Raw genomic sequence first — 23,555 nt, 5'->3', positions numbered from 1 at the left:
TTAAAATTAAATGGTATTTGATATCTTGTCCGACATATAATTGACCATAATCACTTACCAATTCTTCAAAATTTTATCTATTTTGCGATATGTAAAATTAATACGAGAAAAGTTTATAATTAGTACAGGCCAATTTTCATAATTGAAAAAGAAATTTGTTTGTTGAAACGATCAAAATTTTTTTTTTTCACAGTCTCTCAACTTTCTCGCAACGTGCATGGAAATCCCTTAAACTCTTTAATGCAAATGAAGAAGATTGAAGATTTCATCTTTTTTAATTACCCTAACAATGTGACAGGCTCAAATTTGCACATGTAATAGCTTAGTTAATACTTTCAACCTTTAAGAGTCTTTGTTTTATGGTAGCTAAGACTCTAAGAAAATTAAAGATTCATCGTTTAAGCGAATCTTCTAATAGTTATAGATTACATCAATTTTTCTTTCTAAATAAAATTTTCCTTACAAAAATAAAAATAAAAACTTGAGAAGCGAACAATCAAAAGATGGAAGAAATTTATCACATTATTTAATAAATTATCGAAACCAAAGACAATTCTTACGTACGAAAATCACGGTTGATTATCTCGAACGTAGTAGAAAATTTCAATTTGTACAGGCATGAGAAGCATATGTAGCTAAAGGCTCATTAAATTCCAGGAGTGGCCAGGAGCGAACAGTGGCTTCTACTTATTCAAATCGTTACACGGTTGTAACCACGCTGTCAGAACCATCTGCGTTGAAAATTCAAAGGTTTTCAGCCCCTGTCGTGCAACGATAGACTCGAAAGCGGTAGGTTTTCGGGATAATGAAAAGCGAGGATTAACGCCATGCACCAGTTACCGCACGTTAACAACCAAGCATTACTATCTATATCCGCGCCATCGATATAATACTGAAATGCGACCAGACCATTAAAAAAACCAAGATTAAGGATGAAAACGACTTTAATTCAACTCACACCAACGATTTCAAAAAAAAAAAAATACTTTCGTATTTTTCTCTTTGTAAAATTTTAGGATATCGTGATTGAATATTAGAAATTGAAAGTTGAAAATCTAAGAATTTTTTAATAAATTTAATTAACGCTCGAACATTTGTATTAATACATATTCATATTATCAATTGCGTTTCTGTTGTTTACTATATATTTTTAGAATTCAAAAATCCGACAAAAGAAAGTTTCAGAACTACATCATCGAAATATCCACTCGATACTTCGAACCGTCATTCATTCAAAATCATCGATATGGCTATACCAAGTGAAAAGGTATACTGATCCATAACTGTATCAGAGGAGAGTCGGTCGAGCGGCTTAATTGCCGTGAAACCACGGCTTAATTGCTAGGGCAAATAGGTAAATTAAAGCGACGCTTTACAGGGGCCAAGCGAGCGAGTGGCGACTGATTGTGTTTTTGGTTGTAAGCGGTCGTCACGGTTGTTAAACCGTTCTAGAACCGGCGGAAAACATCAAGCGAAACGACATCCGGTATTCACGAGTTGAACCTGGATACCCTTCTTCTCACAATTAATCGCCATTTGCGTGACTCTTAACGACGAGAGATTTTAGGAAATCATCTTTCTATATCCGTTTCTGCGCCTGATAACGAGTTCTGCACTCTTTCTCTCCCTTATCTCCACGGTTGCTTGCTTCTTCCGGTCTAGATGCAAATTTTCTTAGTCTCTTTTCAATGGTTTTTTCAATATCGTGTAAAACAAGAAGTGGAGTGAAGAAATTGAGAAATGGATTTTATGATTACTGATAATTGACAGATAATTGTGAAATATATATTGGATTTTAATAATCAATTTGAGGTTATGTTTGAGGTTATGTTCGTAGTTAATCGATTCAATCGATTCAGTCGAATTGATAATCTGATTATTCCTAACCTAAAACTTATATATATATATATATATATATATACAAAATATACAGTAATTTCAACGAAAATTCATCGAAAAAGAAAAATCACTAAATAAATCGTATCACAACTTTCATATAACCTATTCCTCCTATTTCTTACTTCAATAAATGACACTTTCCTTTCCTTCCCATTCTTTCCTTCCGTCTAAAATAAAAAAAAAAAAAATAACTATATCCTTCCCTTTCATAGACACGTATCCATTACACCTAGACGAACACGAAACACTGTCAAGACGCAAGGACGAACAAAACAAGGAATCGATTCATCATCGACTTCCAAGACTTTCTTATCAATGGCCGTTGAAAGGCACATCATAACCAGGCGTACGTGCATTATTTCCAAGCGGGTCACACCCACGGCGATAATTTCCAGCACGCGTGCCGGTTCCCACAACGGGGCGAGAAGATTAATTCGACACGATGGCACGTGAAGGTAAAAATGACAAGCCGGCGGATAGCCGTGGCAGGGTAGCTGGAAAAGCTAGAAGGCTTGGCCTCGGTTCGCGTGTGTGAGCGGAAGGAGGATAAAGGGAAGAGAGGCGGATAAAGAAAGAGAGAGAGAGAGAGAGAGAGAGGAAGGTGGACGATTGATGAGCACCTGCACCAGATTAGCGGGGTTACTAATTGCACCGAAATGGGTCGAGCTTAGCGTGCGAGTTAAATGGTAAACGCGTCGTCGGTTTAACGGTCCCTTTTTCTTTTACCTCGTCCCTGGCGAACACTCCGTTCCTGGCAGGACGATTATCGTAAACGATCGCCCGTTTCAACCCGATCCCAAGCCAAGAAAATTCGTAAATAGCCGGGACCGGTTTAACGAGCGAGTTTCGCCATTTGAGCGGACATTTGCGTGGAATACATTAGAGATGTGATTTAGAATCGTACTATTCCATTCATCGTTTGATCAATTTTCGTGAACAACAAGGAGAACGGAAATATTTCGCAGCAGAAATATTTCACTTTAAAAAAAAAAAAAAAAGTACAGAGGTTCGTAATTTTCGTAATGTTCGTAAATTTTATCTCGTTCCTTTCAAATTTTCGTCTCTTCGACGTTGTATGATATTTTCGAGATTAACGCGAAATTTAAAAAAAAATGTAACTTTCGTTTCTCGAATGTATTCCTCATAGAAATTGGGACACGAAATTTTGACGCAGCATGACACGATGTATAAATTTTTTTCGTTCTGCTAGAGCAAGTGGATATCCCATCACCATCAAGGATCGAAAGAACGTTAAAATTCGCATCATATCAACGAAATTGCAATTGCATTAACGTTACAACGTTAGAGGAAAAGAAAAAAAAATATATATATATATTTATATATACCAGGCATATACCACCGCATGCCCCGTGATTATTGACATATCACGTTCGAAATTCTTATTCTCATTGAGTATCTGAACTCTGAATTCGTGTACCTGATTGCCTCCCTGGCGGTGACAGGGATATAAACCCACTGGCTGGTGCAGATCTTCAGGTTTCCCTGGCGAGTCTATACACATGCTGCTAACCAAATGTCTGATCTGCAGCGAATCAACAAATTTTTCAAACGATTACTACCGATTTCTCGCCCACGAGAATATCATTGAAGAGAAATTTCATTCTTTTCTTTCGTTTTTTTTATTGTTAAGATCGATCTTACGCAAAGAGGTTACGTGCGACACCTTTATTTTTTATCTCGTGATCCTTTCTCTCTCTCTCTCTCTCTCTCTCTGTCTCTCTCTATCTGAAAAGGTGAATAAATACGAAGCCAAACAGATAAACATGCGTGCAAACCTAAAATATGTGTAAACGAGTGAGAATACGAGTTAAATGTTAAAAATGTTTCCTTCGAAGAAACGAAAAGTCGACTTTTGAAGAGGAAAGAATTCGAAAATATCGTTTAATATTTGAATTTTCTTTCGTTGAATTCTTTTGTTTATGTATTTAAATTTTTCACAAATTTTTACTCTATTTTTAAAATAAATCTCGATTATAGATCGATTAATCTTGCAAACGAATTGATCAAATTTGGAATAACATGGAAAATCGAACACCAATGTATCGAGGCGAGAGAAATTGCGAGATACAAACGTAATACGAGTGCAAAAATAAAAAAGAAGGAAGGGAGGGAGGGGGCGAAAGTCGAGTTTTCGCTTCAAATCGTGAAATCGAGGCGCGAAAACAAGCTGACAGTGAAACGAGTGATCGACGGGGCTTAAAAAACACATATCTGGTATGGGATTCGGCATCCACGGCTCTATTTGTACCTGATTTCCACCCTGTCGATGGCAGGGGTAGAGGCCGGCAGGCTTGTGCAAGTCTGCCTTGCGTGCCGGTGAATCCAGACAGGTGTTACCTCCTTCTCCAAGATTACGAACCTGTTCGTTAGTTAGTACGTGGATCATTTCGTGGATTAATATCGGTTAGCACGTTTAATAAATAATAAATTTCTTTTACAATTCGGGCGAACACCGAGAGAAATTATACTGTATCGAAATGTTTTAATCTATTCCGTTTTAAAAATTTATTTTTAAAAATACATTGCAATACTAATAATTCTTTATTAAGTTCGATAATCGATGAGATATTTGTGTCAAAAGAAAAGAAAATATTTATGTAATAAAATTCTGATTAATTAAACTTTATTATTTAAAAAATAAAGTATGAGCTATCGATTGATTCATATATATATAATTGCCATAAAATATAGAAGATTCAGTTTATAAAAAAGATGATATTTACGAAATTTTGAGGTAAAGGAAATAAATTAAAAAAGATATGAATCGAACGACCAAAAAAAAAAAAAAAAATGTGCTCGTTAAAGGGACGTAACTGCGAGACATCAATCCTCGATATCTGCACGTCGTAAAAAACAATAAGAATAACATGTACTAGGTGAAAATATTTTTCGCATAGCGGACGATTTCCTATCGGAAAATATTTTTCCTCCAATAGGGGAGTGGGCGTTATTTTTCTCTCGATGTTCGCGCGTTTCCAGGGATATTTACAGCGGTCAAGTTTTTCACGGAAAGCCGCGCCTGTGAAAATGAAAAAACGCATAAATCAAGGGGAGAAGGAAGACGCAATAATTGAATGAACCCGCTCTCGAAATCTTTCTGTGATGGCTCTCGAAAAAATTCTCCTCTTTCGATACATTTCGATTTTCTTATTCTTATTAATATCTTCGCGTGCTAAACTTTTTTCTCTTCTGTCACGGATTACACGGATTGAATCTCGATTGTTAACGGTTCTCGTACGTCACGTGTATAAATGGACTAAATATTGTTCATTCGACCTAACCTAACTTTGCAAAATATACGTATTCACTTCTCCCATTACGAAATTGTTTAAGACTACTTTCATAGCACGGTATCTCCGCCAGTATTTCACCAAAGCTATCACGATTTTCTATCAAACACCCTCTGAAACCAACCACCCTCCCCCCCATTTCTCCCGATGAAACCGTTCAATCGAGATCCCTCTGGCGAAACGTATCGACGATCGGTCGATTTTTCCTCGAGCCCGGTGCACACCCAGGCGTGGAACAGTTGCACACTGCACGGGAACAAAAAGATTAGAGGGCTGCAACAGAGTGATGCGCTCTTCCATTTTTCAAATAGACGGCGACAAATCGAAAATGAGCCGAGCTACCGTTTTGTCCGCCCGTATGTGCACGTGTGGACACAGAGATGGTATATTGGCCGAGTATTCAACAAACTAAAAGACACGGGGAACAATCCTCTTAATTGTCTTCTAAACTTTTAGATTCTTACAATACGCGCTGTAATTTATTTGATTGACGACAAAAAAATGTACATTTTTATAATAACAATGAAATCGACTTACGCCAATGTCAATTTTTATTTAATTCAATTGTCTCAATCAACAATAGACATTTTCGATTAATTTTTTGTCTCTAAACTCAAAAATGTAAAAATGAAAAATATTATTGAAACGTAAAAATCAATCCAACTGTTCAATATCGCATACAAAACTTATAAATCGCAACTAAATAATCTGATTCCTCGGCAATTTACGATCTCTACATACAATTGCTCTCCTTACATTAATTAAAATTATCTCATTAAATAAAATTATCCCATCCATTTCGAAACGAGCGTGAAAATTAAAATTTCTATATATCTCTTATAATATCTTCTCTCTTTTAAATAACTTGGAAATATAAAAAATAATTTAGATTTCGATATATTTTGAGAAATAAAAAAAAAGAAAAAAAAGTAGAAGAAAACGAAGCGAGCGGAATATTTTAAGGTAAGGAGGGCAGAGAGGAATTCACACGGACACGTGGCCTCGATAGAACTTCGAAGGCCACGTGCGCCAATGTGTGTACACGCGTTTTCATTGGCGGCGGGTGCATTCGGTCATGGAAGCACGGTCAGCAGTCTTGATTTCTCTGCATGCAAGAATTCTGTGGTCGTTGCAGTTTCAACACCGGTCATCTTCATCCCCCTCCAACCACCCTCGACGGTGGCGGTGTACGGCTGGAATAAAAACTACTGATTTATCGTCGACGTTCGGCCGGCTTCGATGAAATTCCGGAAGTTGCATCCGGGTCTCCATCTTCGTGCCGAGCTTTATTAGAGAGGCTCGGAGGCTCCTGGGCTTCGTGGAACTAATTTTTTCGACGGGGGATGGAGGGAGGGAGAGATGGTTGATTTATAGAGAGGGACGAAGGTTAGTCGAGGAGTTTTGTTCCGAGAGTTGGATGGTGGATTGAAACGAGAGTTGATTGGAAGATAAATAATTTGGTAGACAGGCTTTGAATGATCGTCTCGACTTATCGCGTGACTGATAAAATTTCGTTCTCTGTAATATTATTTGTACAATATATACATGTATCTCATATATATATATATATATATATATACATTGTAATTTGATCGAGTGTTGCAAGAATCGAGAAGAGAGGTTACGTGATACGATGAATTTTTAAAATTATAAATCTAATTTTATCGTAATAATATTGAATCAGAAAGGGAAAAATCATTAACCGATCGTTCTTCATTAAAAACAACCGTTAACGAGGGAGAAAAATCTATTGGAAACACTTCACACCAAGCATACATCAAGCGAAACATTCACTCCCTTCCCGCGTGCTATTTCATCGAATATCCAGATCACCCCTTCCCTCCCCCCAACATCCATCACACTTTTCCCGCGAGCACAGATTTTTCACTCGCACAAGCCAACCCGAAAAAATTATTCGCATGCAAGAGTCGCGCTGGACCCATAAATCCACTCATCTCCTCCGTTTTTTCAACAACCCAACAACAATCCCCGATCCTTGATCCTGATTTATACACATCGCGATAACGAAAGTAATAATAATAATAATAATAATAATAATAATAATAATAACAATAATAACAATAACAAAGGAATCAATAACAGAAGAAATCATCGATGGATCTCTTCTCGGGAATAGCGAGTTCTAGGGTGCAGTTCTCGAGCACAATGCTCTCTGAGACAGAAATTGTTATTTCGCGCGCGGCGTGGATCGCATACCGAAGCTCAGTCCACGTGAAAACGTTTCTTCGCGAAAATGTCCGCCCATCCTTTCTCACGCGTTCCTACTTTTTCCCCAACGCGCTCTTTCCCCCACTATTTACCAGCCAAGAGTTTCCCCGCCAACGAGCAAGGGTGCCGTGACGGGAAAAAATATGGCAAAACGCATTCCGTTCCGGTTTGGATAGGAGGGAAGGGGGGCTCGAGTGCAAAGGATACTCGCGGGGGTGGGAACCGGTTGATCGATGCGATTTCCACGGCACGATCTCCGCTTGATTCTTTTCCGATTCCAGTCGGCGAGACCCGATAAAAGGGGTCGCAGACGGTGCTGTGTGTTTAATTTTTTTCCTTTTCTTTTTCTTTTTTCTTTTTTCTTTTTTTTTTTTTTTTTTTTTTGGTTTGGTTCTTTTGATATCGAAAGGTTTTTAGTCGAACGAGACACTTTTAATCGTCGTTTCATCGATACAATATCTTTAAGATGTACATAGTTTTTGATCTTTCTATGAGAATATTCTTGGTCGAAGGGGAAACAAAAGGAAAATGGAATATCTTGGAGAAGAAGATCGTCTTTTTTAAAAATTAATTTCCACTCGATCATACTCGAGTAACGTGACACGAGGGAAACGATGCACTTCCGCCTTGTCGGTTTCCGTAAGGAAGCCCGTGCAAATTATGAAAGATTAAGCTATCTCTTCCCGAGGAACGTGATGATCGATCATAATCGATGAAACAATATCGTGGAGGCATGATATGATAAAATCATTGCAGATTTTTTTAAACATTTCTTTAAATGAAAAATTATTCTGATTAAATTTTTGAAAATATTTTTTTGAAGATAATGGAAAATTTAAAATTTTTGAAATATTCACGCGTCAAAATATTGTATCCCTAATGCTAAGATATAAAGATGTATTTAGGAATCCTGTAGAAGTTTGGTATCACAAAAACGAGGGCACAGAGCCCCGACTTGAGAAACTTCTGAACAGCCTTCAACTTTCAGGAAAACATTATTCAGAACCGTTTCATTTTCCGCGTTCACTTTCAAAATGAGTTTTTAAGTTTCACGAGTCTGGACGCACGATTCACTCGTTGAAAATTGAAACGTCGTGTGACTAACCAGTTCCTGCTTATTTAAGCCGAAAATAATTATTTGAAATTGTTCGTTTCAGGAAAATTTCTGACTTAACAGCTTGCTTTTCGTTCACGATAAAATCGAGAACGAATGAAGGAAAACAAGGAACAAAGCAAAGCATGGAATATCCAAGTTGCGTGACAATTCATTGCGTGGAAATAGTGGAAGGTCTTTAATAAGCCGTAAGATGTGATACTCCAGCGAATTCAAAAACATATAGGAAAGGAACTTTCTCGAAGAATTATGAGAGATGACTTTTCATCGATCAATATTTGCACATGATGTAGCAATCGTTGAAATTAATTTGATGATTCAGAGGATATCCTGTTGTAAATCTTTGGAATAATTAATTCTCGTTTCGCATTTCTTTCGAGAATATAATTTGGTGAAAATATAAGAAAAAATTTGAGATCGAATTTCTAAAATTCGAAAAGGAATAATTCCTTCATCTTTCTATGATCTAAAATTAGATCTAAAAATATTTTTACTCGATCTAAATATTCAGAAATTAAAAATTCAATCAATCTTCTTTCAAAATTAATTCGAAAGTGAATCCTATTCGTTGTTCTCTCGTTTTTATTTCTGATAGAAACAACACAAATGCAGCAGCCATAGCAACTGAGATTAAACAAAACGACTATTATCACTATTAAATTACATTACCATCGTTGCAAATGGATAATCATATATCAACTCTATTTTACTCTCATGCGCAAAGTACCGTGTGAGTTTGCGAAATTTATGCAGATTAATCCGATAATAATCGTTATTAACCGAATTCCCCACGTCCTAACTCTACCACGTGCAAAATTCCCCCATTTTTTCCTAAACTAATGCTATTAAAAGTAATCAGAAAAATGCAAGAACACATATCGTCTACATAATACACACTATTATTATCACTGATGAATTTTATTCATAATTTTCTCAAACTTTCTTCTTAAGAAAATCCCCTTCTCAAACACGCGTTTTCACAAAAAAGTTGCCCTCAAAGAAACCAAGAAATCCAAATAAGAATCCAAACAAGAACGTTTCATCGAAAGTGACGATTTTATCTTTCACGATTACCCTCTCTCCTTCATCGCCGAAAACTACCTTTTTTCTCGATTCGTTCGAGCGAAAGAATCTGCCTCGCGCATACCTCTCCACCCCTCGAAACACGAAACGCATCGTATCGGGGTCACCAATCCAGGGAATCACGAGATCCGCGAGATCCACTCGCGGTTCGACAGGAGGAGGATTGCGGGGTGGAAACGCATCGATCAAATGGAGGAGGAGGGGTGGCGCGCGAGTCGAGAGAACGTAATGACCCGTAGGAGAAGCGTGCCACGAGATTATCGGCGACAAGCCCGACAATCATTTCGCAATTACGAATGCAGGGAAACAGAGGGCCAGGAGACGGGCCTCGCAACACGACGGAAATAAATCGAGACGTGATTGATCGCCTCCAACCTCTCCCTCTCCTCCTTCTCCTCCTCCTCCTCCTCCTCCTCTTCCACTCTCCCCCTCTTTCCGCAGGGGGGACGAAATTAATGCACTGTCAATCGGGAGAGCGAGCGAAATCACGGATCGCGCACATCGTGATTTCCGTGATTTCCATCTCTGACGACGAGCCATCGATTTTCCATTGTTGATATTTATGTATCGTACGTACGAATCCTTCCTTCCTTCCCTCCCTCCCCTCTCTTTCGTTTTCGGGTATCGTTCGGTGGTGTAATGTGCCAACCGAAGTGGAAATTAATGAAATTGATACTACCCTTTGCAGAGAATTCGATACGTCCGATAGAATACGTGTTATTACTACTTATTGAATATCTCGTCTACACTTGTGTACTTGTTAATTTTGTTATATTATTTATAATACACTAGTAGTGTTTCTTTAAACCAAATTTTGATACATTTTCAAGAAAACCACATACTCACACGTATCTTTTATTTATAAATTTTAAAAATTGTTGACAATATGAAATTTTATAAATATATTATACAAATTATTCTCCAACTTAATAGATGAGATTAAAAAAATGTATTTTCTTAATTTCGGGATGAAACGGGAAGATTGATCGATCCGATTCCATTGATGGAATCGTCAAACGAAATACCGCGTATGTACAATCCACGTAACAAACGAGAAGGAAAAGCAATCCACGCGAATGTAATATCCGCAACACCGTTTATCAATTAAAAGGGGAGCATAAACGCGGGCGAACGCGGCAGAGAAGGAAAAACAGCCGCGAGTTATAAGCCGTCAAAGGAGACTTTAATTGCGAAATCGGAAATGGGAAATCGGTTGGCAATACGAGAGGGGGGAGGGGGGGGGGGAGGGAATCCCCTTTAAGCCCCGTTGAAACGTCTTCGCCCGGGAGCGACGAGTTCGATTTCGCCGTTTGCCCGCGTTTCGTATCCGGCGGCTGCCGATTTTCGCCCGCCCGCGAGCCAAGAATTCAACAAGCCGATCGAGACGAATCGATTTCCGATCGGATGTCGGCCGCGCGACCCGATTGAGATTGCCTCCGACCACGGCCCGCATTGTTTCTCGATCGCGCGCATTGTTTTCCATGTCGCAACCTCGTCGACATCAATCATCGCCACCGACAATCGAACTTTGCCTATCTGGGTGGACACAGCCGGCCCATATTTCCGTATCGCGCGAGACTAATGAGAAATATAAATTAATTTCGTGTCGTGTCATTCGTATTATAGATATATCACGAAAAAAAATGGGAAAAAAATGATATGTGGGTTTTTTTTTTTAATTGGATCGTTGCAAGATTTTTTGGATCAAAGCGTAAAGATATTGTTTTAACTTTCCTAAATTTTCATATGTCATCACGTGGAAAATGGTAAGTTAATTCGTGTATATTTTTGTTATGGAGATAGATAAGGAATGTGTATCTTTTTAAGGATTCGTTAAGATATTTTGATTAATTTAATGAAAATAAATATTGTTTCCGTAAATTGATGATTTGAATTGAATTTGATGGAGAAGTTAGCTATTAGATTGAAAAAAGTGAACCCTTTAGAGAAATATTGTCTTAAAAATGTTACATAACCTCTCTTTCGCACGTAAATGTTCCTAGATTATTATGATAATTTCAAATATCCAAAAAATAAATTTTTATAAGAAAAATTTCAAAGGACAAAGATTCGAAAGGATTTTGAAAGAACAATCTCGCAACACTCGACACTTACATATGTCTCTCCCAAGCAAAAGGATGTTCGTACGTCTAGAAATCGTGGAACATCGTGTCTCTTGGAAAAGGAAACGTGGAAAGGTCTTAGAGGAAGGATGAAAAGGGAGCTTTCTTTCCCTGTCCATTTATCTTTTGACTATTCTTTCCACGAAAATAGTGGAGCCTCCAAGTATCTTGACATCCTCGTGTATATCAAAATGACAATGGTAATTCCTGTACTAACCTCTTCGGTATGGCCATCGTTCGTTATGGAATATTATATAACGAGCAAGAACAATATGGTATACAAATGATATTTCGAAATCATCGATTATTGACATTCATAAGCTGTCGATTATAAATGATGCTCGATGGTATTAATTCATGCGACGTTTGCGTCGACTAAAATCTACACTCGAGCGTAGAAACAAACATGGCGGTTGTTGACTATAGTCGATGTCAAATTATACGAATAAATACGTAGACTGTAATCGTTTCACCAATTGTTTGACACCAAACTCTGTACATAAATAATCCCTTTTTTTACTATAATTTACATCGAATTCTGGAAACCACACTAACCAATTATTAGATTTATTTATTATCATCGATGTAATCAAACCTTTTTCCAGGATTTCCAAATAAATGCCACCGATTATAGTCAATATCAAATCACCATCGATCCTCGACCGCATAAGCACCACAAATCCGAACCTAGTACCCAATCCGCAATGTACATCGATCACACGCTATAATCGACGTACGTAAAATAAATATGTCATACCATATATACCAAACGCTCGGTTCGACAATACGAATACACGTGGCGTACACACGTGTTCCATAGTCGAGGCACGTACCGAAGAGGTTAAAGGAACGAACGTCTCCATTCGTTGATCCCGATCGCCTCGATCTCCTGGAAAAGAAAATGAAGACGAAGGCAGGAGGAAGGAGGGGGTGAATCCTTACCTCGCCGGAAGCCACCGCCTCGCCAGGTATGAACAGCTCCGGATAGACGTTGTCCAGGTACCACTTGAACGATTTGCAGCCGAGCCTTTTCCTCAGCGCCTTCCTCTCTGATACGTCCCCGTATTTGCCCTGCGAAAATTGCGAATCATAAGCCCGGAAATTTTGCCTGACGAGCGAAGGAAGGAAGCCGGACCTGCGCAACCGGGTGGAAAGGGATCGTTTCCTGGAGGCAGGGATTTAAAGGGTGGCAGGGGATGAGGGATATAATCGTAAAAAAGAAGGGGGATAGGGAGGCGAGGTAAGAGCGTGGAGGAAATAAAGAGGAGAAATGCAGGGGAATCTTTTATGGGCCGGAGTTTAAAGCCTCCTAGAGCGGAATAATGGCAATACTCGCGCGAGGGTGGGATTCATGGACGCTCGTGGAACCTGTTTGGACTTTGGGCAAGCTTTTCCCTCTACTATCCAAAAATAGAAAATATTTAAGCTGTACTCGATAATTTTTGTCTTATTTTTCGTTTGGCAGGAATCGAACGACGAATTTAAAATAAAGATAAAAAGTAAAAGAATGATTTTATTTTGTGACACGATAAAATTGGATAACTGGTGTTATTAAATTCGATTGTGAGATTTCGTAAATAGATGTTAAATCTGTGCAAAGAGCTTTTGAGAAAATTAATTTCGAATGCTAATGAAATAGAAATGTAAATGATTATATGTGTTTATCGTTTATATGTATTTATTTAATATTTACTTGTTTATTTATTAAAATAATATTGCTTTCGTTGCAATATTTATAGTGTATTACATATATATAGTATGTAGTATATAGTATAGTTTATATAGTATAGTAATTTTAAATTCATTCTGTATTTGAAATTAATTTGCAATGAACTTTAAAGGAGCATAAGAGATTGTGTCAGAAATGACAGACTTGTTCTACTTAAAAATTAATATCCTATAGAAAATAACGATAAAAGAGTATCTTTATATATATATATATATATTTAATTAAGTATTTCTAGAAAAATATGATAATATAAAACATGAAATTTAAATTTTTTTAAATCAATATTTTATAGTTTCATGCTTTCCAAAAATCTTATCGTTTCTTTTTATTTTTATTTCACATTCATAGTTTTATGCATTTTGCAACGTGTCAAGGAATATAGAAAATGGAAAATTCAAGCACGTATTGTGTCAAAACGGTGCTCGACTGATAAAACGTTTTCGATAAAATGTATAAAATAAAATGTAAAACAATTTTCAGCAACGCTCGAGTAAATTGTTGAATTGTTCTAAAATAAAAAAATCTCTTCAAATTTGGAACACGTGTCAGTTCATAACCAATAAAGTCTCACTTTTTTATTACGAATATTATTAACACATCTTCTGTAAATGACTTTAACAATTAATTTCAAATTAATCTTTAAATTAAATTTTTATATTTCATATTTTTATGTTTCACATTATATTTACATTTATATCATACTACTATTATATCATACTGTATAAAATATTGCTACAAATCAAGAGATGTAAAAAGTAGTAAACTATTTTTCATTTTATCTCTTTTGCAATAATTCATTATTTGTTGCTTCTTTTATAACTATTTATAGTTATTATAATTTTACAAATCTAAAAATTCTACAATCTATAATGAATTATAATTATTTAATAATTATTCTTTTTCAAAATAAAATAAGATGGACGTTCAAAATCATTTTTCAACGATAATTCGATAAATTAATTTTGGAAAATGTTTTATCGAACAAAATTTGAACGAAAAAAATTAATCTTCGTCGAATAATTTTTATCTCATCCTTCGACACACTCGATCTCGTTTCGAGGGGACAAGATGATAGGATAAAGGATAGAGAATGAAGGAAATACCTTCCAGGGGAATACAAGAGTGATCTTTAAGAGTGCTTCACGTGTTTATAGACTGGTTTTTACGACGAGTCCTCGGTCTATGGCTCTCTCTATTATCGTCATCCCTTATGGCGACTATTTCGGTCAACATGTGCCCCGACGAGACCAATAAAATCACACGCAAATGGAAAGACACGTTTCCCAACGTGTGTAGACTTTATTCAAAACAGTTTATAATCTCTATACGCGCGCGAATTATATCTTGATATACAGATGGAATATCAAGGAAATCTTTCTCGCAAACTTTTATTTGTTATCATTTCTTTTCAAACGTATTCTATTCTCATAAAATTATAAAATTTATCTATCTATGATGAATTTATTTAAATAATAAAAAAAGATTCTATTCTATTTTAGATTAAACTACCGATCTTCTTTTGTTTCTTTTTTTTTTTTTCTAAATAATAATTTATAATTAAATTTTATATTCTATAAAATCTTCTATACTCTCTCTTCATTTTTCAAAAACTATCTACGCGCCAAAAAAAATTTATATCACTCTTGACAAATAACAAAATTCTTCCATTCTTCCACGAGCAAAAAAATAAAATCAATCTATTTCCACGCTCCCTTAAATATCACATCCTTTACTCTCTTCGTTGCTATTTTCATACTTGTGACGCAAACTCGTCTCGAGACATGCCGCCCTAATCAAGTCTCGAGGAAGAAGAGCGCGATCGAGATAGAAAGGTCGAGCAAGAAAAATCGAAAGGGAAAGAAGTCTGGATGGCTCACCTTGTCGTGACCTATCCTCTGGTAGTAGTACTTGGCATACTCGTCCAGCCACACCTCGCTCAACCTTATGCTGTTCCTCTTGAGCACGTTCACGCCGCTCCGCCACTTGTACGGCGACCGTTTCCGGAAGATGTGTCCCACGTGTGAGCAGGGCACGATTTCCAGGGTGCCTGGAACAAAAACACAACCGGCGTTCGAGTCTCGTTCAGCCGCGGAAACGGCTGATTGCGGACGGGAGGGGGATGGGAGTAATTGTATTTATTTTGTCGCAAAAAGGGGTTGCAAGGATTTAAGTTCCTTCCTAAGGGATTTCCTTCGTGAGGAATTCGTGGAAAAATTAGGACGAAAGGATGAAGATTGTGATTGCGAGAGATCGTGGAGAGATTGGACTTTGATAGAGATCCGATTAGGTGGATTAGACCAAGGAGGATGGATTCGTTGATTATCGCGTGAGAGAAATTAGAGGAAAGGGAAAGGGGGAGGTCAGTCTGGAAGCGTTTCAAAAATTTGTTTCGAGTTTGCGAGTGAGTTGAAATAAGATAGAATTTATTATTGGGGTATGGGATTCGATAGAGTTCTTATTTCTATCAATTTTCTACGATAAATTCTTGTGAGACAAATCTTTTACGATCGGTGTTACACGTACCTCCGCACATCCACGTTTTGAAGGAGAGCTCGAGATTTTCGCCACCCCAAATATCAAACCCGCTGTCGTACGTGCCGAGACGTTCAAAGAAAGCTCGATCTATCGAGAAAAGGCCTCCAGCCATCGTTGGTGACCACACAGGCTCCGCTGGATTCTTGTGTCTCTTCTTCTCCCTCTCCGGAACCGCGTGCCAATTGAACTGATACAGAAATCAACAAGGAATCTCGGAAATCGGGCAAATTGATGAAGAGAAATTGTAAAAAGTTGGTGGAAAGAACAAATAGTCTCGAAATGTTTTGGAGAAACTTGAGAAACTTGAAGATGGCTAATTTTAAACGAGAGATAAAATTATAAATGGTTTGATCTTTTATTGTTTAAGCCGAAGAAAATGTGTATTCACAAATTTATTTATAGATTTTATTGAATGGATGAATCGAAATGTATAAATTTTTTAAAATTTCAGTTATGACAATTTTTTCGTTTTTCCTTTCTAAAGGAAAAAATTCAATTTATTTTATATTATTTTTCGTTTTATAATTTTATCGTAAACTTGAAACACAAAATACTTTTCTTTTAGGATTTAAGTAAAATGAAAAAAATTACTTTGAAACACGTGAAAAGAAAAGAGCTTCGAGAAATGTATTATACATGTCTGACCATACGCGTACTATGACCACTTAAAACTCGCCACTTCCAGTTTCACTTAGAGTATAGCATAGTAAGTATATTTCTTTCAATTTTCTCCCCTATATCATTTTATAACACCGTGTGCATTTTATAATATATATATTCTTCCAGTGCGCACATTATTCTAAGAAATCCTTAAAAACTATGAATTTAGAATTCTTTTTAAAAATTTGAAATCTTTCCATCGATAGCTTATACACGATTTTCAAGATTATCATTCAATTATATTCTTACGTATGTTTTTTACAATGAAATGTTGTTTCAAAATAATTCACCCGAAATCAGGAGAACCCGAGCCGACCTCGATCCCTTCAAAGCGCAATCATTCAAATTCCAGCAATAATTATTCACATTTTACTCAATGATGAAATCATTGGCGCGGCCGGCGTTTTGTCATCACTCGGCAACGACATCCACGAAATAACGTCGAAAGGAATTTCGCTTACCTGCAGATTCCAATCGAATCCACCCACGTTCACACCGCCGGAATCTCTCCAATGATATTCCAGCGTTGTATCGTCGATCACATCGATCACGGGGCAAACGACTGTCGTTGGATTACGAGCGATCCGATCGAGAAGGGGCTCGAGCCAACCCTCGGTGCACTCGCAATGGCTGTCCAAATATGTGAGGACAGGGGCCTTCGCGGCTGCAGCGCCCAGTAAACGAGCTCTGATAAGACCTTCCCGTTTTTGCGCCCTAATGATCTGCACTTTCGGGTAGTTCATCATGTAGTCCTCCAATTGACGCTGGAGATGCGCTGTTGGAATTTTTAATTCGATCGATTGAGCGAAGAATATTTAAATTCGATTATTGTACAGTGTTTAATAATTAATAATTAACAGTTAATCAGTGGAATTAATATTTGAAGGATCGATTCTAGAGGCCACAGTGACAAATTGGTATGCATAAATGTCGATCGAGGTTTATTTATCGAGTTACGAGCAATTGAAATTTTCGCTATGACATGGAGCGCCACGCTGCGGCGGAATGATGTAACACGATAAAGCTGTCTCTTTCTATCTGTTTTGCTTCGTCCAATACAAATTTCAATTGCTTATAACTTAATAAATAAATTTCAATCGATATTTTTGTATACCAACTTTTATATTTGTTTTGACCTTTAAAATCATTTTTCGCATATTAAATATTTTGTATCGTTTTGCTATTGAAATTATTTAAAGTATAAAATCTGAGATATACGTATGTAATTTTATTTCGTTCCTTATATTACAAATTTATTGAATCTATTGAATGGTAGAATCAGAAAATGAAGAAGACGAGTTTTAAAAATTATTATTACAATATTTTACAATTTTAGTATTTTATCGACTAATTTTAAACGATATAACTCGAAACGGTGCGCGATATAACTTTATATCCAATGTAATTGTACATAAAATTTAGATTTACGATATCAGATGAGTTATAGTCGAAGTGTTCCATTGGGGATAGCAATTAGTAGACATTCGTGATTTACTTTACGTTAAAATACCTCTGTGAGAGAACATTCTCTCTAAGCCTTCACTTATTGAGTTCGGTTAGTTTAACTGCAGATAATATACAGGGATTTCAAGGATCATTCCCGTACGAATTGTAACGATCGAGTTTATTTTAAAACAAATCTTCGATATCTTTAATATCGAAATCGTTTTCAAGCGTTACAAATTATATTTAAATAATTATAATTGACAATCCGTTTTTATACTAAAGTTTATAACAAAACGAGAAATTTGAAATAGAATCGTGCATTTCGTTTGAAATTGAACACGCGATTCGTATTTCACAAGTGGAAATTAAATAGCTGGAAAATCTGTCTGAAAAACTAAAGAATAAAAATACTCTTGTATTTTTTTACTCTATAATAATTCTTTAAAAATTTAAAAATTTTTTCATAAAAAAATATTAATTTTTCATAATTTTATATAATATTCTTTTTTAATTTTTTCTTCCCGCAATAACCTATAGCCACAATACCTTCATCACGTTACAAATTTATTTAGTCCCTCATCAAAAGCTGCAGAAATATCAAATTATTTTCCTTCCTTCCATTACGTTGTAATAATCTCGTAATTACAAAGAGAAGACGTTCTCCTTATTACTATTAATTAAATCTTTATTACAAATTTTTGTTAACAAACCACTTTATTATTATTTCCATCTTACCGACAGATAGAAAAAGAATGGAAAAAAAAAAGAACACGAATGTAAAAAGAGATGCTCATTGTTTCCTGTCTCTGTCTCATGATAAAACAATCAGTTTGTTTTGAAACGGGGCACACCATCTGCTATCCATAGCGCATGGGCTAACTATGTTTATGAGCTCGACTTCCGGTTGCCACGGAAGCTTATCTCGAGCTTTTAAGGTGGATTGCACGAGCTTACTTGCTCTGGTTTCTATATCGTTTACAACACGTTGCGCCTTCGCTAACCTGCTGTCAAGCGGGCTTAATCTCGCCGGCTTTTCCACCACCGATTTTTATTTTCTTCCTTCCTCCCTCTCCCCCTCCTCTTTCTCTCTCCTTTGTTACACGTGACTACGGTTAGCTATCTGTCCTTTCCATCCGGCGACACGTTAATTCGAACACCTTTGGCGATAAACTGCTCTTTGTTTTCTGGTTATCTCTTTCAACGAACTATTAAACGAACTACAGAAAGGAATCCTATTATTTTTTTTTTTTTTTTTTTTTTTGAAGACTAAGATTCGTTTCTTGGGGAGGAAATATATTTGCAAATTTCTGATTTTCGTTCTCGTAAGGATATTCTTTTAAAGGATATTTCCTTTCAAACGAAGGAAATATTAAAGTTAATTTCTTTATTAAAAAATAATTCTTTATTAAAAAATAATGCCTAAAAAGAAAATATAAGATATGAGATATATTTTTCTCTCAGTTATCGAGACAGACTTCTTCAACTAACTTGTACCTACGTTGAAGTTATTGCATCATGAATTTCATTTTTATACGGAAAATGCATTATACAATTCTTTCGTCGATAACTCGTTAACAAACTTATATACTTACTCCATCAACGAAACTTCGCCATCATTCCCCAACAATAATTATCAATCAAATCTTCTTATTTTATTACAGCATCTCGTACAGAATCGTTGAAATATTTTCAATCGTAATTCAATCGTGATCCATTTCAACCATCCAATTTGTCCAACTTGTAAATTCTGTGCAATTTGCAATACAATTTCCAAAGTTTTTTAAAGAATACGTATCATCTCCAAAATTTTTTCAAGATTAGGACACATCGCCTCATTAACATCAATAAAATAAAAATCCTTCCAAGCGTCCAACTTAACTCCGATATTAAAACAAACGAAGAACGATCGCTACTTAACTTAACATCACAATCTGTGAAATATTCAAATCTAATTTATATTTTATCTATCATACCTATCGAAATACACACCAGATCCAGATATGTCACGCGTGTCATGCATTACCCTAAATATTTTACGCCCATTAAAAATCCATTATATTTCGATCCGTCTGTAACTCGAGAGAAAGAGAGAGAGAGAGAGAGAGAGAGAGAGAGAAGGAGGGAGAGAGAGCGCCAGCACAATAAAAATCATGGATTCATCCTGTCAAACCGTACTTCCGCCAGGGGGGATAATAAGCTCGCGACACGACAAGGAAGGAGACAATCGATCTTCCGTCAAAGTTTTCCTCGGCGGCGGAAACGTCGCGTCAGACGCAGACAAATTTTTATCCCCTCCCCTCCATTCCTCGACGCTCCTCCCTCCCTCCCTCCCTTCGACGAGGGGAAAGATATCAACGTCTCGGGATCGTTGGCATGCATCAAGCTGTCGGGAATTTTGCACGCGCGCAACACGTCGACGCCGAGCTTTCCTCCTCCTCCATTCAACCCAGGCTGACCCCTCCGTCCTCTCGCCCCGTCGATCGTTTTTTACGGGTTCCATGGCTGGATGGATCGCGATTAATCGATCCATAGCGAAGGGCTGTGTGTACGTACGTTGACCGCGATAACGAATCATCGGCGAGGATTGAATGGAGGCACGTATCGAATAGCGTAAGATCAGATCTCTCTCCCCCCCCTCCTCTCAGGCTTTAGAATTTCTCTTCGATTCTCTCGACCGATCATGGGAAACGATTCCTTCTTTGGAGATTCTTTCTTTGAGGTGGAACTTTGCGTCGATCGCGTTCAATATTATCTCTAGTTTAATTTAATAATAAATAATTTAAAAAAGTTTAAAGGTTTAAAAAAGTTTAATAATCGTATATTTTAATGGGAGGTTGAGGAAGGAAGAGATGGGTGTGAATTAATTCAGATGGCGTGTCATATGTTTCGAAGAAGATATTATTGGAGAGAGAGAGAGAGAGAGAGAGAGAGAGAGAGAGAGAGAGAGAGAGAGAGAGAGAGAGAATGAAATGTTTACTTACGCATGTCGGAGAAATCATCTACCAGGATGATCTCCTGTATAAGGTGGTCCGGTGATCTGTCCAGCACGGAATGGACCGTCCTCAGCAACACCGACCAGGCTTCGTTATGGAAGCAAATTATCACCGCTGTTGGAGGAAGATCTGTCAGGTACCTTCCTGGTTCTTTACACCTGTAACAAAGGGAACAGAATATATAGAAAAGTTCCGTTAAAGAAACATCACGATTCAATTTCCACTTTCTATACTTAAATACAATAATTAATCGTTTAAATATTATAATTGAAATTCAATCAATATCTTGCTATTTCTATCCAATTTTCTAAATATTTTAATAAACTTACTATTATTGTGAAAATATATTCGATAAATAATATTTTAATATATAACGTTGAACAATAAAAGAGATCGAAACGGATCACAGATTTTTCGATATTAACAAAGACTCCTGTCCATTCTATGGTCATAACCGTAAATCGGAATTCAGCAACGTTAATATCTTAATCCCGATCGTCGATCGGAAAACATGGATTACGGGGAGGAGATATCCGCGAAACGATAGAGGGCAAAATACGATAATGCGATTAGGAACCGCTATGTTGGCAGAATAAACGGGCAGTAGTTGTGTATACACGTAACTTGGTCCCCGTAGGCCAAGATTCTAAGACGCCTCCGACTCCTGGCCGTATCGTATCGGCTAATAAAGCTAATGTGGATAATAAGATCCGTAAACAATCAACCTCCTCCATTTCCGGCATCGTTACCCGCATCTGTGCACCTCTTCGCTTGTCAAGTTTCTGTTTATCGTTTTCCTTCGCCGCAATCTCATTGGCGCTCTCATTGGTCGTATCGATCCGAGGATTCACTTTGTCTCGTTCGTTTTAATTTCATTTTTTTTTTCTTTTTAAGGATTTTCTTGCGAAATTTTTTAACAATTGATATTCCACGAATTTCACGAGATTTTGGAAAATCTCAATTTTTGTATGGAAATAATAAGGGCAATATGCAAATATTGAGAAATAAATTTGATAATTTTAATCCTCCTCTTTTACGACAGTTTTTACAATTGTCATTTCACTTGTAAATTTTTGTAAAAATTTATCAAAGTTTGTGAATGTTAACTTGGAGGGAAAAAAGAAATAATAAGAAAAATATAACTTAAATTATCATTTATAATTTTATTCTATATTTCTATCACTTATAATTAAATTTATTTAATTTCCAAAATATCAAAATATTCTTTCGTATTAAAATCAATGTTGACAAGTTTTTTAAACGCAAAATTAAATATGTGAATGGTAATTAAAAGCTTTCAATGTAAGAGATATATTTAATTTTATCGAATTGTATCAAATTAAATATTCGTTAAAAATATATATTCAAAGTACACGTCTCAATATTACCAGCGAATCTGTGAATTTTTCCTGATAAAATCGGCGATAACTTGTTGAAATTTTCCATGTGGTCGACGAAAGGAATAAATGGAAAGATCATGAATTTTTAATGATATTTGCTCCCATGTCAAAGTAGCATCAAATTGGAATTCAAATTTTAAAATATTTGATCTAGAAAATGCTTTAAAGCCTCCTCAACTCTAATACGAATTATTTTTCGAATAGATCCATCGTATGAAATATGAAATTTGTGTGAATATGAAACAAATAATGAATTAATTTAATTTAACATATTATAAAAGTATAAAAAAATAATAAAAACAATTTGTGCAAATTAATACCACTTTATTGAAATATATATTATATATATGAAGTTACTTACACAGTAGGATAGGTGAGACAATGATCAGACAAGAAATTTCATTTCGTATTCGTGATCAAATGCTTCGCAGTAGTCATACAAATGATAAGTCAGACACTTAACCACTTTTCTGACCATTGTATACTACTGAATTACAAAAACAGTAATTACCAGAATTTAACTAAACTCCAAACCTTTAAGATTATTGTTTGAGTCACTCAACAATATTTTATCAAATAAATTCTATAATAAAGAAAAAAGAAATGAGTGAAATGATATTAACGAAATCAGACACATATAGAATTACATTCCAACTGAAAAAAAAAAACTCATCAACAACGTATCCCTTTAAATTTCACAGGACAGGAGAGACGAGCGAATTAAATATTCGCTCGTCAGATGGAATAAAAAATTTTCAATCTCAAAAAAGGCAACTTCATTTGCCACTCTTGTAACGCGAACTTAACGACATTAATTCCTCGAAAGTGTCAGAACGAAGAAGGATCTCCTTCAACGTTATTATGGTAAAGCCCATCCTGATTTCCGGACGAGAGCGCGTGAAAATCGGGAAAAATTTCATTTAAAAAGTTGCCGCCAAGTCGAGTTCCCTCGATCCTTGACATGGTGGAGAACAGAAAGAGATGGAAATAATCGAGATCGAACGCGTTTGGATAAAAAAGAAAAATTCTTCCT

General features: G+C 36.3%; 1 protein-coding gene across 5 annotated transcripts in view; it reads right to left on the bottom strand.

Moving 5' to 3' along the window:
* LOC122712191 (putative polypeptide N-acetylgalactosaminyltransferase 9) overlaps positions 1-23,555 on the bottom strand; it is a 302,022-nt gene that overhangs the window by 2,933 nt on the left and 275,534 nt on the right. For 4 of the 5 annotated variants that reach the window (XM_043931624.1, XM_043931623.1, XM_043931627.1 and 1 more), the window contains 6 exons: positions 21,111-21,280; positions 17,145-17,458; positions 16,012-16,210; positions 15,366-15,535; positions 12,702-12,830; positions 4,169-4,279 (listed from right to left, as the gene is read on the bottom strand). In XM_043931624.1, coding sequence (XP_043787559.1) covers positions 4,169-4,279; positions 12,702-12,830; positions 15,366-15,535; positions 16,012-16,210; positions 17,145-17,458; positions 21,111-21,280 — 1,093 coding nt within the window. Of the gene's footprint in view, positions 1-3,337; positions 3,443-4,168; positions 4,280-12,701; positions 12,831-15,365; positions 15,536-16,011; positions 16,211-17,144; positions 17,459-21,110; positions 21,281-23,555 lie in introns of all 5 variants that reach the window. The other variant, XM_043931628.1, reaches the window with a different exon arrangement.

The sequence above is a fragment of the Apis laboriosa genome, unplaced genomic scaffold, assembly GCF_014066325.1.
Source record: "Apis laboriosa isolate Shangri-la unplaced genomic scaffold, ASM1406632v1 scaffold19_cov150, whole genome shotgun sequence".
In the NCBI taxonomy this organism is placed as follows: Eukaryota; Metazoa; Arthropoda; class Insecta; order Hymenoptera; family Apidae; genus Apis; species Apis laboriosa.
Note: the sequence above shows the minus strand (reverse complement) of the source record. Positions and strands in the feature narration are given on the sequence as shown.